The sequence below is a fragment of the Anabrus simplex genome, chromosome 1 (genome assembly GCF_040414725.1).
Source record: "Anabrus simplex isolate iqAnaSimp1 chromosome 1, ASM4041472v1, whole genome shotgun sequence".
NCBI lineage: Eukaryota > Metazoa > Arthropoda > Insecta > Orthoptera > Tettigoniidae > Anabrus > Anabrus simplex.
In genome coordinates this window covers 61,751,739-61,768,320 of record NC_090265.1, presented here as the reverse complement: position 1 = coordinate 61,768,320, position 16,582 = coordinate 61,751,739, and the positions used below count along the sequence as shown (strand labels likewise).

Here is a 16,582-nt window from a genome sequence, read left to right as displayed (position 1 = left end):
TTGAGAAAGTAATCAGGACCTGGGAAAAGGAAACTAAAGCAATAACCCTTGGAAGACTACGTAAAGACAGAATTCACGTACAATGTCTGGCCTTTGCTGATGACATAGCAATCCTTTCCAACAACAGGCATGAAGCAATTCATTCCATTGAAAAACTATATGAAATTGCCATCAAAATGGGACTTCATATTTCATACGAGAAAACTCAGTACATGGAAGGAGCCTCACGATACTTAGATGGACAACCTATGATAACTAAATTCAGCAAAATTGTTCAAGTGAACCAATTTAAATATTTGGGAGAAATTATTCAGCCCTCTGGTTTAAACTGCAAAGCAATAAAGAAAGAATTTCCAAATTACAGAAAGCATACAGGATCAGTTGGAACAGGTATAATAAAAAAATCAATATCTCGGAATGCAAAACTTAGACACTATAATACAGTGATCAAACCTGAAGCAATATATGCCTCAGAAACCTTAATCATTGGTGGCGGATCTTTAACCAAAGACATTGAGAAACAAGAAAGGAAAATTTAACGAAAAATTTTTGGCCCAGTTTGTATAGATGGAGTATGGAGGAAAAAAAAATCATCCCAGGAGATATATTGTCATTCTGAAAAAATTTCAACACTTTTCGGAAAAGACGATTGAAATTTTATGGACACATTATCAGAATGAACACTAACACGCTAACTAAAAGAATTCTCAACCTGGCCCTTTCGTCTAAAAGCAAGAACAGCTGGCTTCATGAAATTGAAACAGATCTCCAGGAAATAAACATCTCAGAAGACATTGTACAGGACAGATGTAAATTCAGAACCAAAATCGACAATCACCACTTGGAAGACAAACCCAACACCAGAGCTACTATAACTTGGACAGAAGAACGAAGGAAGAAGCTCGGCGAGAGGATGAAGAGATTTTGGGAGGAAAAGAAGGCCAACACATCAGCTAAGCAAGTTCAATCGTGCTCCTGAGGAGGGCATAACGATGTAAAAAACAAAACAAAACATTTCCATCTGTCGAAGGTAAGCAGGCTATGGCTCCAATGAATTACGTCATCTCCTCATCTCACTCTATAAATGCAACTTGATTTCCCCTTCTTAGACATTCAAATACAATATCATGAAAAAGTCTATGCAACGAGGAATGAGAGAAATCTGACTACGATTTGTCAGTGTTAACTTCAGCAAAACTTACATTTAAAGTTGGGAGGAATATCAGCAAAGGAAAATATTATAGTGGAAAAAGGTTGTTCAATGTTGTGTAATAGGATAAAAAATTGTAGGACAGCCTGTACTTGTCACTTGGTAATTTCGCTGGAAGCGTACCTGTCTTTAAATATACACCACTAATATATGGAATCATGACCATAATGGTCATGATTAATTGTGTTGGTTGTAAAAAGGATGAACATGTTCATTGGCTCTCTGCCAAATTTTGCTGATGCTTGATTTTGCAATGTGCATTAGCTACTGTTTAACAAACACTTCACATAACCCCACGGCACTTAACGCCCTTGAAAGATTACGAGAGGTCATGTGGTCAGCACGACGCATCTTCTCGGCCGTTATTCTGGGCTTTCGAGAACAGGAAACACTTCACATAATTCTGTATAAAAGGAAGGCAACTTGTTCCTTGAAGCCCAAGCAGTTTCTTTTAACAAAAATTTGGGCATTTCCTTTTATTCACAGTTTAATTATTACTGTGTTCCAAGAGCTCACAAATGTTTTTTCATGCCTGACATTTTGTATGGTGAACCGTTTATCCACACTTAATTTACAATCACACACTTTATAGAACAACACAGTTAAGAATATATTTCTATCAAATTCTGACAGTATTTTAAAGGCTTGAAGTTGACTGCTTTTGTTTTGGCATTTCAACTGCACTGCACAACAAAATATCACACATCTTCAACAAATACACCTTAAAAGTCCAATAGTTGCTGGCTAACTGAGTGAATGAGCACAGCTGCATCAGAGCAATCAACACTTCAAATAAAACAAAACTCAACACAAACCACAAGGCGCTGAGGGGATAACCCTCCGGTTCTTACTTGAGACTGATGCAATCCACACATGTACACAAAGAAATCAGCGATACACAAACTGTACACACAAACGCAACAAGGTCAAGGAAGATTAAAACTACTGTGTAGGTAAGAAAGAGCTAATGAAAACAGACGAGAAGCACAGAACTATAGCGCAGTGTATGGGATAGTTCAAAAATGTTTACGCTCACATGTGTTTTATAGTTTAGCAATATACAGTAGAAACAGCGAAACCTCATTAATATATTTTCCTGCTTCTTCTTCACAGTACCATATCAGGTCCCCCTGACGTTGGCGATCACTATGGCGAACGTAGTACGATCTCTTGCTAGGTGGAAAAGTCTTTCAACACTGTGGATTCCAGTCCATTCTTTGATGTTTCCAAGCCATGATGTTCGCCTCCTCCCGACACCTCTTCGACCCTGTATTTTGCCTTGTACAATCCACTGTAAGATGAGGTAACGGTAATTTCTAAGGATGTGGCTAAGGTAAGAGATCTTCCGGTGTTTCAATGTTTGAACGAGTTCCCGACTTGCTCTTGCCCTTCTGAGTACTTCTTGGTTCGTTAGTCGTGCAACCCACGAAATCCTGAGCATCCTGCTTAGCACGTCGTAAATTCATCACTACTACCGTTTAGTACGATCACATTTTTCCTAGCCCCGAAAAGGTTATTTGTCATCCCTCGTGAAAGGTGATTTCCAACTCGGGTAGGAGCCGTCACCACAGTTGTACGATTACCGAAAAATGGCCTTAAATTCCTGAACTTCACAGAATAAGGTGCACCTACGGGGAACAAGCCGTCAGCCTCAGAAATGTTCAATTTTGCTTGCCGGTTAGCAGCCAGTTTGCTGAATAACACAGCGAGCCTATTTGTGCTTGTAGTTTTGCATTTCATTCAAAAGTTAGAAATTTATTTTGTGTTGAGTGGTACAGTGAAATGTAGCCAATATTTGTCGCATGATACGGAAGCCTGTACATGGATTAGGAACATGATCATGTGAAACTGACTAGTATGGTGCACATTTATCTTGTGATAGCCTAGTTATGGATATGGATAATGTCGTGAAATTCCTTCCTAATGAAGACAAAATTAAAATCTGTCAGAAATTGGACTGGCATCTACATCCTAAAGTGCACAGAGTTCGCAAATGTTGAACTTGCACCTTCAAGTTTCGGCTCCACCACCTGAGTTGGTCGAAGTTAATTCAAAATGGCGGCCAAAGTCATTCCTCCCGGTCGCACATGGTCGAGTGTAACCTCCAATTCAACGTAGATTTGTTCTAGGCGATTTCCAACAAAAGAGTAGCAATACAAAAATGTTGCAAAGTTTGGGCTGGGAAGATTTGGAAGAAAGGAGATGAGCTGCTCGACTAAGTGGTATGTTACAAGTAACTATTCCAATTTTAGTTTCGTATTGAAGATGACGTATATCACAAATATTATAATAATATTTATAGATCCACCTGTTCAATAAAATACAATTGTGATATAAGTGGTATGTTCCGAGCTGTCAGAGGAGAGATGGCGTGGGAGGACATCAGTAGACGAATAAGTTTGCTTTTTGCTAGTTGCTTTACATTGCACCGACACAGATAGGTCTTATGGCGACGACGGGACAGGAAAGGGCTAGGAGTGGGAAGGAAGCGGCCGTGGCCTTAATTAAGGTACAGCCGCAGCATTTGCCTGGTGTGAAAATGGGAAACCATGGAAAACCATTTTCAGGGCTGCCGACAGTGGGGTTTGAACCTACTATCTCCCGAATACTGGATACTGGCCACACTTAAGGGACTGCAGCTATCGAGCTCGGTGAATAAGTTTGAATGGTGTCTTTAATAAAAGAAGGAAAGATCACAATATGAAGATAAAGGTGGAATTCAAAAGGACAGATTGGGGCAAATATTTGTTTATAGGAAGGGGAGTTAGGGAATGGAATAACTTACTAAGGAAGATGTTCAATAAATTTCCAATTTCTTTGCAATCATTTAAGAAAATGCTAGGGAAACAACAGATAGGGAATCCGCCACCTGGGCGACTGCCCTAAATGCAGACCAGTAGTGATTGATTGATTGTCTAAGAGTGTGACCAGAAAATAAGGTTTAATTATCCACTGCTCTGAAATAAAATGTGGTGGTGGTAATTATTGTTTTAAGAGGAAGTACAATTAGGCAACCATCCTCTGTATAACACTAATCAGAGGAAAAAAATGAAAGGGATCTGACACTTCAAAAAATGACAGACTCCCTAGACCTCGAGTGCTCCAATACTATTGGGGTCGGAAAAGAACAAGAGTTGACCAAGGTAGGTCAGATAGGATAGATCAGGGATAACGAACCTTTTCCAACTAGTGTGCAATTTTAAGTCTGGTTTATTATTCTCAATTGTCTACTGTGCCACTTTCTTTGGAATGGCTACAACCCCCACCCCCCTCACCAGCCCACACCCCTAGCCCCAACCCTCACACCCGATTTCTATCCCTAATTCCAAATTATGTTTCATAATACATTATTACACATACATTGTAAAATAATACACCTGATTGCATTATCTGTGGTCATATTTTGTCAATCCTTAAAAATACATATTTAAATATGTAAGTTTTAAAAATACCTAACATTATTTGTAAAAAAAATTAATAAGTGCCCATTGTAACACACTTCATCATTCATTATGCATTATTAGACATGGAAATCAAAAATATACTAATATTGCCAAAGGACTAAGTGAAATATTGTTCTCAACTTTAATGTGAAACTTCTTGCTGAATTTTAGTAGCCATGTCATTTATGATAGGTTTATAACTTATTCCTTTCAATAACATACAAGAAGAACTTAGGTCTAAACCAAGACGGTTTCTAACTCTTTTTGACTTCACAACGTTCATTGTAGAAAATAGCTGCTCGCAGGTGTACGATGACCCAAACAAATTAAGCAGATCTGTAGCAAGTTTGTTCATGGCCGAAATATATGTGGGTGTTTCACTGTTGAAGTATTAAGTTCTCTGCCTTCTGGAGAGCATATTCACCATCAACAGCACATTCAATTTTCATGAATGTACGAATTTGTTCACCCACAAACTGCGTTCTTGAAATTTGAAATTTTCAGTCAACTCCATTTGTAAACTGTCAATTTCTAACCACTCAAAAAAAAAAAAAAAAAAAAAAAAAAAAAAAAAAAATATATATATCAATCATTTGTGTAAGATGAGGTTTTAAAGTGAAGACTCCACTTTCAAAACTGTTTCCTTCCACTTTTTGGAAAATAAAATGAGGTAATGGCGGTTTTAATCTCTTAACAAACCTGTTACACATATCATGGTTAAACGTGTTCTCTCCCTGCATAACTTAGCTTCAAAGTTGATGTAATTTTTCAAACCTTTTTATGTCCACCATGTGTACTGCTCCAAAACTCTCTTTTTCCCTACATGAATTATTTTCAGAATTTCTTCAATCCATAAGCAGGATTACAATTATGTGTTGTTTAGGTTCCAAAACTCTCACCATCCTTCTAATTTTTTTCTTAAAAGGTCAATTTAAGTTCATGTTTTCAACAATTACTAACACTGTATAAGCTGTATTGCTATCATCTCATGGTAGACGACAAACAAAACTGAATGATATGTCAAAATGGAGGGGGAAAAAAGAGAGAATTTCCTTCTCGTAGGAATACTTGGAAATGTGTGCTTCAGCATGAATTTATCCTGATCTATTTTTGAACAGCTGGCATAAAAGGTTGCATGACATTTTTGTATATCCATGAGGTGGTGGAATTTAGTCCTGCAGGAATTATTTTACATGCCAGTAAATCTACCGACAAGAGGTTGACGTATCTGAGCATCTTCAAATACCACTGGACTGAGCAAGGACTGAACATGCCATGTTGGGGTCAGAAGGCCAGCGCCTCAACCATTTGAGCCACTCAAACCCTGCTATTTCTTTTCAGATACAAGCCTGCTTCTCTCGCTAATCATCCAGGATGTAATCAAAAGCAGTGTGTTTACGGTTGTGGTGATTTGATAATGCAGGATATACAAAAATTTTCATGCAGCCTTTTATGCCAACTATTAAAAGATAGACCAAGATAAATTCATACTGAAGCACACATCTCAAAGTATTCCTACAAGAAGGCGTTTTGTCAAAGGCATTAGATCAGGAAATTCAGTTACTGTAGGTTATGTTGTTAAAAGTAAGCAAAGATATGTCCGACTTCAGTATGTAGTACTGCCTTTCTGAACACACATGGAACCTCAAAATTTCGAATACAGAATCCGAGTACAATTTACGAACTTCATCGTATAGATCCGTATTGATACAGTTAAAACTAAGAAACAATGTTAGGTTTTGGTCCACCCAATCAATACACATCACATGTTGCTGTCCGTATTTAAAACGTTAGTTCCGTTTTTAAACTACTGAGAAAACATAGGAGAACAAATTACATATATTAAAGAGGTAGCTTAAAAATCTTGCAGACAATCTTACAGCCAAGTTAAATACGAACGTGCTTACTCGAAAAACATTGCAAGCATTGTTAGAATCTGGTAGTTTGGGTGTGTTGACTGGGGAGATCGAAATTCTGGCCTTGGCAATGATTGGTCAGAACAATTAAGAGCATAGACTTGTGAAAATTCATTCAAAATTTAGCTAATTTGGTAGAAGAAATCTGAAGCCTTTTGAGATCGCCTGTCGTATAACAAAGACCAGCGCTGCATGACCAACATATTCGTGGCTTAAATTCTATGAATAATCCTTTTAGAAAAAGACGAGGTCTGGAAAGAAAGAGATATAAAACTTAATGGGTTTAAAACCCTTAGGTAACTAAGAAGAGAGATTTCGTCATAAAAGTATGATGTAAAAAGCTTACCGTAAATGACACTCCCTACAGCTGGTTTAGAATGAGCCTCGCTCTGACTTGCTTCTCGCCACGCTACTGCGGGTGTTGTAGTTGTGTTTTCTTTCGCCCGGAGGAGCAAGGCTAGTGGCGGTAGGGGGGGCAACAGTGCTATTAGTGGGGGAAGGAGAAATAGCTCGGCCTGTAGTAGGAGCGGGAGGGCGAGAAGTTTGAATTGGGAGCGACTTCCAATTATTAATACTTCGTGAGGATAGAAGCGATGGTATTTGTTCATATAACGGATTTTTGTTCTTTTGTACATCATTTAAATTTTTGTTTGCGTTAATACTCTGGTCCAAACTTATACAAATATTTTCGTAATTGCTCATCAGGTTCCCTTTGCTTATTTTCTTTCAAATGGTCAAGTCTTTACTTATTCCATGTTAGTATACTGATGACCAGTATCCCCCATATGGACACTCATTGCAGAATAATTCTTGTGTCTGTTAGCATTGACGTGTTCAAGATATCTGGTTTGAAAACTCCTACCTGTCTGCCCCACCTACGTGACAAAGCATTGATCGCACTTAAGTTTATAGATTCCTGAATATGAAATCCTCTTTATTGTGATCAACACTATTATGGTTATAAAATATATGACCATTATTGTTTTTAGTCGAAAATGAGACTTGACAGTCGTGTTGTTTAAATAATTTTGTGATTGAAAAATCCCTGGGTTAATAAAAATTAAATTTGCGTATATTGATGTGTGTTGATAGGGTATTGACTGGGTGGACCAAAACCTAACATTGTTTCATAGTTTTTACAGAATCTGAGTCAGAAATTTATGAACACGGGTTGCATCCCTAAAGAAAATGGAAGTGGTGATAAATGTAGTAATGTTTTAAAGAGGCATAAGGAGTCAGTTACTAGTTTCATTTCCAATCTAAAATGAGTCGATTTGCACTAGGGCAGAGAAAGGTCTGCATAGCAATATCTTCCTAGTGGCAGTAGTATTAAAAAGTGGTGGAAAACTTACTGCAAAGAAAAAAAAGGATATGGCGGTTGAATATCAATGTTTTAGAAAGGTGTTTGTTACATCCTTTAATATTGCCTTCAAATTCCCAGCAACAGATGCCTGCTCTGAGGGCATCAGACTGAACGGCCTAATTGTCACATGTAAAGTGCTTTATGAAAAAACTGAACTCATGACTATGTTTAGGGTGAATATGCAAAAAGCAAAAGCATGTTATAAAGATCTTAAAACTCCTTAAGTAAAAACAGTTGAATTGTCATTTGATTGTCAGAAGAATATGCTTCTTCCCCAGGTTCCTGATCAATCTGCCAATTTTTCTAGACAGTTGTATGTCAATGATTATGTCTGCTTGCAGGGATGTATATAATTATAGTATTACTTGAATCCAAATGAAAAATTCATTTTCCAAACTCTCTCATTCCAGCGTACAATTTAAAAACTTTCTACATCCAGCCAAAAATCTTTAATAACTTTGCAAATATCGAGCCTTGATTTTCATAATTATGACTATAGTAACTGTGTGTTCATCCAGCTATAAAGCTGAAAAAAGCTGGCCAATGCTACCAAAAGGAAAGGAGTTATTAGTTTTCAAATAAAGTGCAATATTTCATCCATATCTTGAAATTGGGATAATCTTTTGGCAACATTTGTCTTTACAAAATTCAAAACGATAAAGAGTTACACACTAAGAATAATTACGCACCGCTGGCAACCACACACAAGCCAAACTTCACTAATTGACTGATCTGCATGAGCAAATGGCTCGCCGACCGCATCTGGGATTCATCTCACTTGACTTCCGGACCTACCAATGTTGCAGTGCTTCCGTAATGCACTTCCGAATAGAACAAGAATTTAGATTTTCAATATTTATTTCTTAAACCTGAAACACTATGACTATACAATGCACGAGATATGTATAGTCTATAGTACATGTGAGCCGCTGAGAACCAAAGTGGTCTAAGTCAAGAAATGTCAGTTTTTGAGTTATACCACTCAGTGCACTTATTTTTTGCTAGTAGTTTTATGTCGCACCGACACAGATAGGTCTTATGGCGATGGTGGGATAAGAAAGGGCTAGGAATGGGAAGGAAGCGGCCGTGGCCTTAATTAAGGTACAGCCCCAGCATTTGCCTGGTGTGAAAATGGGAAACCACGAAAAACCATTTTCAGGGCTGCCGACAGTGGGGTTCGAACCTACTATCTCCCGAATACTGGCTGCACTAAAGCGACTGCATCTATCGAGCTCGGTCAGTGCACTTATAACGCATGAAAATTTGTTGTAAAGAGGTGGTATAACGATTACTCCCAAGGGAGACGCTTGAGAGCGCTAGATGCATTCTTCCCATCACGCTAAAGTGGAGCGCACGGCCACGTGGTTATGTTGTTCTGTGTTCATTATCGTTATTTATGTTCTAAAATCAAAAAGTCCTTGTAACTGAGCTAGTAAGTATCGGCATTGTTTTATTTATTTAGATTTTTAATATTCACTTGTTATTAAAGTAAAAAATAGTCTTTATAAGGGAAATTCGCTCATAGTTCATGCTATCAGGACACTCCTTTCTTCCAAACGATTGGGATTTCGGAGTTATTGAGAGAAAAGAACTGCTCATTCACTCCGGATGATTGGTGTAATACCATTCAAAAGGCAAGAAGAAAACAACCCTTTGCCATTTATAGAATGGCCCTGAATGACTATGTCTCAACAAAAGACATAGAGAAAAGTGTAACATTTAGAAAGATGAACACGCAAAATGAAAAGTTCAGTTGGCTTCATGTTCGATGGCTTCGTTTTCAGAAAGACTCCCCTCATCTCATTCTCTACAAGAAATCTCTCGATGAAGGAATCCCTTTCAAAATTTTGTACATTACTCCTTCACAACATGTTCGTGGCCGTCCTTGTTTGTCTGGTGTTCAACTCATCCCTCTCAACAACGCTGTGCGACCTGTCACTGAGGCTAAGAAGAGACATGATGACCCTTCTCCCATATATTCCTCTGGTACACCACACTTTTCTCAATCACCTGACAACTGTGAATTTGGCTGGGGAGCATGGACCTGGTTATGTCGACCTATTACAAGAGGAAGATGATGTAGACTGTGAAACTGAGTAAACTGGCATCTTCCATTATAAAGTCTGTTTAAATTTCAGCATGATAATTTAATTTTCAGAAATTCTGACAATTTATTTATAATTCATGAGTGTCCGTACAGCTGAACTATTAGACCCGATTGCGTACCCAACAGAGCAATTATTTTAACTCAATTTGTGAGAGAAGAAGTTGTAATGGAAGCCGTACGTGCAGTTTCACATCTACTGTACAACATTATGTTTCGTTAACAATTCTTTTATAAATACACTGCCACAGTAGAGGTTAAAAAACAACCTATACATTTTCCTTTTACTCAACTTCGCCAAAACATTTATCGGAAGAGTGGTACAACTCTTGATTTGTACCACTTTACCTTTCGCTATGAGTAAACTCCTGACAGGAAAAGTGGTACTCCAAATTTTAGGAACAATAAAAAGCATTTTAAGGAACAAATAACTAAAATGTCTTTATTAAATATAAATTTTAGTATAATGTCTGCATATTTCATCAAATGAATCATGAATTCTTGTAAAGCCTGAGTTTACATGAAACGAAACGCAAAACCTTTAATTTCTCATAAATGGAAAAAATTGACTTAGACCACTCTGGCTCTCAGCGGCTCATATATAAAAGCGTTAATATGTGTATGTGGTGTGCCATGGAAATCGTGTCTGCATGTCACTTAGTGACACGCATGGCATAGGTTCGCCATCCCTGGGATAGATGATAGTGAGGAGCCTAGCACAAGTAAGTGGAAGCGCCTTTAACTGCACGGCCAACTCGCCCGGTCATGGAGTCACATGCATTGCAGTAACAACAGTACCTTGTGAATGAGAAATAAGCTCGTTAAAAGGAAAAAAACAAGGAAACAGACCTTTCCTGGACATCACTACATCAAGAGATTTCATGCAGCCGGCATGACCACCCTTAAAAGATTTCAACCCTAGTGTAGCCATAGACAAGTGGTATTGCTCGTCCAAACTGTGCCATGTTAGTGGCCGTAAAAGCAAACACTCCAAATCCCGCTAGGCAAGGTGCGGGGCGAAAGTGTGCAAAGTAATTCATTTTGTTAATCAAAATTATTTTAATCTTCAACTGGATAATGGTTCTAAAATAATCCAAACTGCACCAATAAATAATGGAGCAATGCATTCTGGTTTGTGCTGAACATTCAAAAGAATATATTTTGACTTCCAGCCCCACATCCCCAACTTCTGAAGAGTGAGAAATACCAACAATGTTCAAGGGATGAATAAAGGATAAGTGAAATAACTCAAACAATGAAGAGTATGATGGAAAGAAATGAATTACCTTTCAAACAGTGTTGGGCAAAGTGTCCTGCTTCACCACAAGAGAAGCACTTCAGTATAGTACCACCAGAATATGTAGTATCATCACCATAACCTCCTGCTTTCTTCTTTTTCTTCCACTGCAGCTTCTTATACTTTGAAAAGTTGGAATTCTTTTTACCTCGAGCATACACTTTCTTTTTCAAATTAATGCGTACAAAATTTTCATTAACTTGTCCAGAAGCAACTTTCTTTTGTAATAATTCTTTCTCTGACAGCTTTTTAGTCATTCTACCATGTTTCTTCACCACATTTTCTTTTGCAATAATATGATCAGACAATTCCTTGATGTCAGCTGGAGATACTTCAATTTCAGGAATATTATCAGTAACCTCACTGCCCCTTGCAACTGATGGTCTAGGTTTCATGGCTGTCAATGTTTCTTTTACATCAGTACAAGGTAACTCAAAAGCAAGACTAGGCCTACTATCAGTCACATCTTCAGTCCTCATAGAAAATGATCTAGGCTTTTTGGCTAGGATCATTTCACTTTCATGCGCTGAGGAAGAGGGTGCCTTCACAGGCATAAATTTTCGTTTAGTAGCAAATCTTATGCTAGTATCACTGGCCTTCATTTTAGTATCAGTTTCAGTGTCACTACCATAAACAACATCCTCATCACTTTCAACAACTACAGCCATATCCTTTGTATTATCCCCATTTATCTCAGCGGTAATCGCATCTTCCTGATTAACTTCTTTTCTGCTTTGCATAGCAGTCTGAGGAGAACACTGGTCAGGTAATTCTTTAAAATTGTTGAATGTCTCATGTATATTACTAAAATCATTTAATTTGGTGCATCTCTCCAACCACCCTTTATCCATAGTCCTATTATGCATGAGTTTTGGCCCATGGGAAGAAACTGCTTGCTGTATAACACTCACAGCTTGGGAATTTATAGGTGTTGAATTATGAACTACTTTAAAATTTGTGTCGATAAGTTCACCAACAGAAAAATCAAGCACAGAGCTAGAACTTTCTTCCTCACTTGGCAATGACTGGGATGAAGAGAATGCTGGGAGGGAAGCAGATAGAATATCACACCTGGAGGCATTTTCCTCAAAGAAACTGGTACGGGTTTTACTTGATTTGCTAACACGTGATGCAAGTGATTTCCTAGGATTTCTCTTGCTGAATTTAGCCCCCTGAAGTAGTTTCTCAGTGAAACTAGCTGATAATGATCGCTGTTGCATTGATCTCACCTTACTCCTTTGGGATTCTATTGTTTCTTTTGCTCTGTTTAAATGACTTCCCCACACGCCGTTCTCACTAGCCACATCCTGAACAAAACATTCTTCTTTCTTCAAAGGTGGTTTTTTTATGACTGTATCGTCACTGTTTTCTGAATTTTCTGTTTTATTTATAACACCAAGAACTGTTCGTGGTGGTTTAACACGATCATTCTGATCGAGCACTTTATCACTGGAATCACTGGGTAAAAGTTGTTTCTTAGCTTCTGGCAAGTCACCAAGAATATCATTTTCTGATTCATCTGATAGTACTATTTCAAGGTCTTCTAATATGCGAGTTTTAAGTTTGTAGTAAGCTTTGTATGCTTCTCTTACGTGAGGCTCAGCGGCTTTGATATCCAACTGCAAAATAAAAAACTAACTAAATAAATTAACACACAGATAAACAAATAACTTCACAAACACATTACAACAAAGAGAAGAATGAAAAGTAAACTAAATATCACAACATAAATACCATACATATAATGATATACTTTTGTCCCTACACTTCAAATGTTAACCTCATACTTCATTTATATCTTAGTATTAGGCATACAAAAGTTGAAAGCAGGTTCAGTTCAATTTTGAAAGCAGGTTCAGTTCAATTTTGATCTGTTTGCAACGACATCATAGGGAAACGGCTACAAAAAATTTAACACTTAATACAAAAAAATTCCCAAAATTAGATATTTAAGTTCAGGTATAACAGACTAGGATGTGCACTAGGCTACACAAGATGAATCACCTAAAATGACCACCACAAATATTTCCAAAACAAGGTGTTCCAACTGATGATCTGTTTTCAGAAGAAAGGAAGTACCTACAGGGTATCACAAATGTTGCCCATACAGCAATTCCAACAATGCTTCGAAAATGGTTTTCGAGCACTAATTATGTTCCTTAAAAGGAATAATGCTTATTAACACATTGGTGATGGGCCTGGGGATCTCCGCATTACTGTGCCCAGCGGTGATTGACGGACCCCAGAAACGTTCATTTTTACAGCTTGTTGTGCCATCTGTTGGCTAAACATTGAACTACGTGCAAGCATGTCATGGAGTAGTGGGATTATAGATGTTAGCATCAATATATTTTCCCACTTGCACGCTTTCTGTAGTCATGAAAACTACATGTACACATGGGTGTTCTTAGGTGCCAAGAGTCAATGTACAAGATGACCCATCCATGGCAATGTGTCTTCTGAGACGTCAAAATATTTCAAGATTTACATGGAGATTCATTATCTGATGTACAACATGGGTATCAGGCTTTGAAACTCTCGTAGTTTCTCAGCCAACAGTAGGTAACAGGGTATGAAAATTCTAGTTTATACGCATCTCGCATCGCCTTTATCACTGCCACAATTTGGTGGCGATATTATAAGTTTCAAATGGTGTACTCATGGAATATAGTGTATAAGACAGATATCGCTATATCTTTCTTTCTTTCTTTAAACCTTCACATAATTAACAAAATAATATTGGAAATGTTGAGCTATTCCCTGGAGCTCCAGTGCGGATGTCAATATGGTGCGGTGCATTCACTTGCTGACAGCTACCAATATCTGTGATTAATTATGGCCAGTAATGCTTGATGGGTCCCGGAAATCTGATTTTACACAGGGATATTGTATGCAGCTTGTTGTGCTATCTGTTGGCCAACTTCAAACTACTTGCACGCATGTTGTGGAGTGGTGGGATTGTAGATGTTAGTGTAAATATATTTTTCTACTTGCATGCTTTTTGTAGCCATGAAAACTATGAATATACATGGGTATTTTTATGTGCCAACAGTCAATGTACAAGATGGCATGCCCATGACAACGTGTCTTGGGTGATGTCAAAATATTTCAAGATTTATATGCAGATTCTTTATCTGATGTGCCGCAACAACTAGTCTACCTGTGCAGGGTGTAAATTTACAATTTTGCGATCCTGAGCTCTACACTCTATCATTGATCCACAGAAGCAGGTGGACATACTGAGAAGCCAACATATTTAAGGACAGATGGTTTGAATCCCTGCACTGATAGTGATTGTGCTGAGTGTTTTCCATATTCTTTTCCACAAAAATGTTCAGATGGCACTTAACTTCTTTTCTTAGGGCATATATTTCAATCCAAAACCTAACTAATGGCAATTACAAAATAACTAAAGAGATTACAAAAATACATGTTACCAATAGACTTCACAGTGTAGCTTATATGGAAGTGGCCATGTCCCAAACTTCTTAAGACATTAGAACAATACACAACGCTCTCATTTTAACACGAAACTTTGCATCATTCTGCCGCTGGTTGCTTTCCTGCAGCATGGGAAGCTACATGTACAAAATGAGGAAACTTCATTAAAATGGAACCCTGGCTCACGCTTTCCTATGTGTCGTACTGGGGAGCATGTTCTGTTACCACTGGCAAATCAAGGCGTTCAGAAACGACAGAATAAAATAAATCCATTGAATTGAAATATCATCGTTAAAAATACCGAACCTGTTGCAAGCCAATTTTTCATTAACTTCGAAACACAAGATTTTATAGGAATGCTAGAGTCAGGATATTTATGAGCGACTCTCCAAACGCATCTTCTATACGATACCTAGATTTTGATTTCCACTGGAAGATCTCGGTGGGTTAAAACAAGAAGAGGTGTCCAATAACGGAGTTCTCTTTCCCCATTGCTCTTCATTTCACTCATGGATACCATTATAAAGGAACTCAAAGAAATAGATAAGAAAGATCTTAAAGCATTTATTTTTGCTGATGATGTTGCGATTTGAGGAAAGCTGAGAGATGTTCAAAGGAGACTGGATCTTTGAAGTTTGAAGAATATAAGTTAACTGTGAGCAAGAGCAAAACAGTGGTAATGAAAGTTGACAGGACAAATACACCTTGCAACCTCACCCTCGAAGGAGAGAAGATTGAATGTGTGAATACTTTTAAATATCTGGGGAGTACAATATCAAATGATAGAAGTGCCAAGAACAAAGTGTTGAATAGGGTGCAAACTTCTTCCATCAAGTACGGAACATAGTACGGGACGAGGGAGTTCCTCAGAGGGCTAAACAGACCCTGTTTAAGACTTATCTCCTGCCCATCACGACGTATAGCCTGGAGAGTTGCAACATACATAAAAGAGAAATAAGTCAATTGCGAGCTGTTGAAATAAAGTTCCTTAGATTACCTGTACAGAAAACAAGGAAGGACAGAATTAGGAATGATCAGATATGAAGAGACCTGCAGGTCAACCTGACCATGGAAGAAAGGCTGAGTGTTACAAGGCTGAAGTGGCTCTAGCATTCCTACAAAATCTTGTGTTTCGATGCACGTGACTCGAACACCAAGGAAGTATTTTGAAAAGATCGTTCTGGGATGAAGACCAATTCGACATTCTAGAAAAAAGGTGGTTAGATCATATAAGAGAAGACCTAGAGAAGAAAGGAGAAACATGGGATGCCCTAGAGAGAAAAGAAGCATACCAGGACCGTAATAAATGGAGGCACATTGTTCTTAAACATCCTATCCAGCTCGCTGGAAGGAATTCATGATGATGATGATGATGATGGAACTTGAAATATTTGTCCTGAATAAGTAAATTCGTAACTCCAATATAATTGGTCTGTTATTGGAAATTATAATTTTTCTAGCTAACTCAATCCTTGGTTGCCAGCGTTTCACCCCATTGTGCCAATATGGGCTCATCAGGTGGTAATTAATACACCTACTATGACGCATGGCTAGTGCATGATGCTGGCAACCAAGAACTGAGTTAGCTAGAAAATGTATAATTTCCAATAACAGACTAATTATATTGAGCATCTTTTATATTTATCTCTTTCAGTAGCATACAAACAAATAGATTGGATCTTCAACCACATACTTCAATTTTTCAATTGATTACTTAATACACAGAGAACAGTCACACACACATTCTAGTACAAGTCTCAAAAGCAACTTATTTACTTATCGTATGGCTTTTTTTTTTTTTTTTGCTA

The 16,582-nt window shown here is 37.8% G+C and overlaps 1 protein-coding gene across 1 annotated transcript in view; it reads right to left on the bottom strand.

Moving 5' to 3' along the window:
- The window catches only part of RecQ4 (RecQ4 helicase), a 136,881-nt gene that overhangs the window by 111,141 nt on the left and 9,158 nt on the right, over positions 1–16,582 (bottom strand). Inside the window, exon 2 of the mRNA XM_067153624.2 lies at positions 11,323–12,952. Coding sequence (XP_067009725.2) covers positions 11,323–12,952 — 1,630 coding nt within the window. The remainder of the gene's footprint in view (positions 1–11,322; positions 12,953–16,582) is intronic.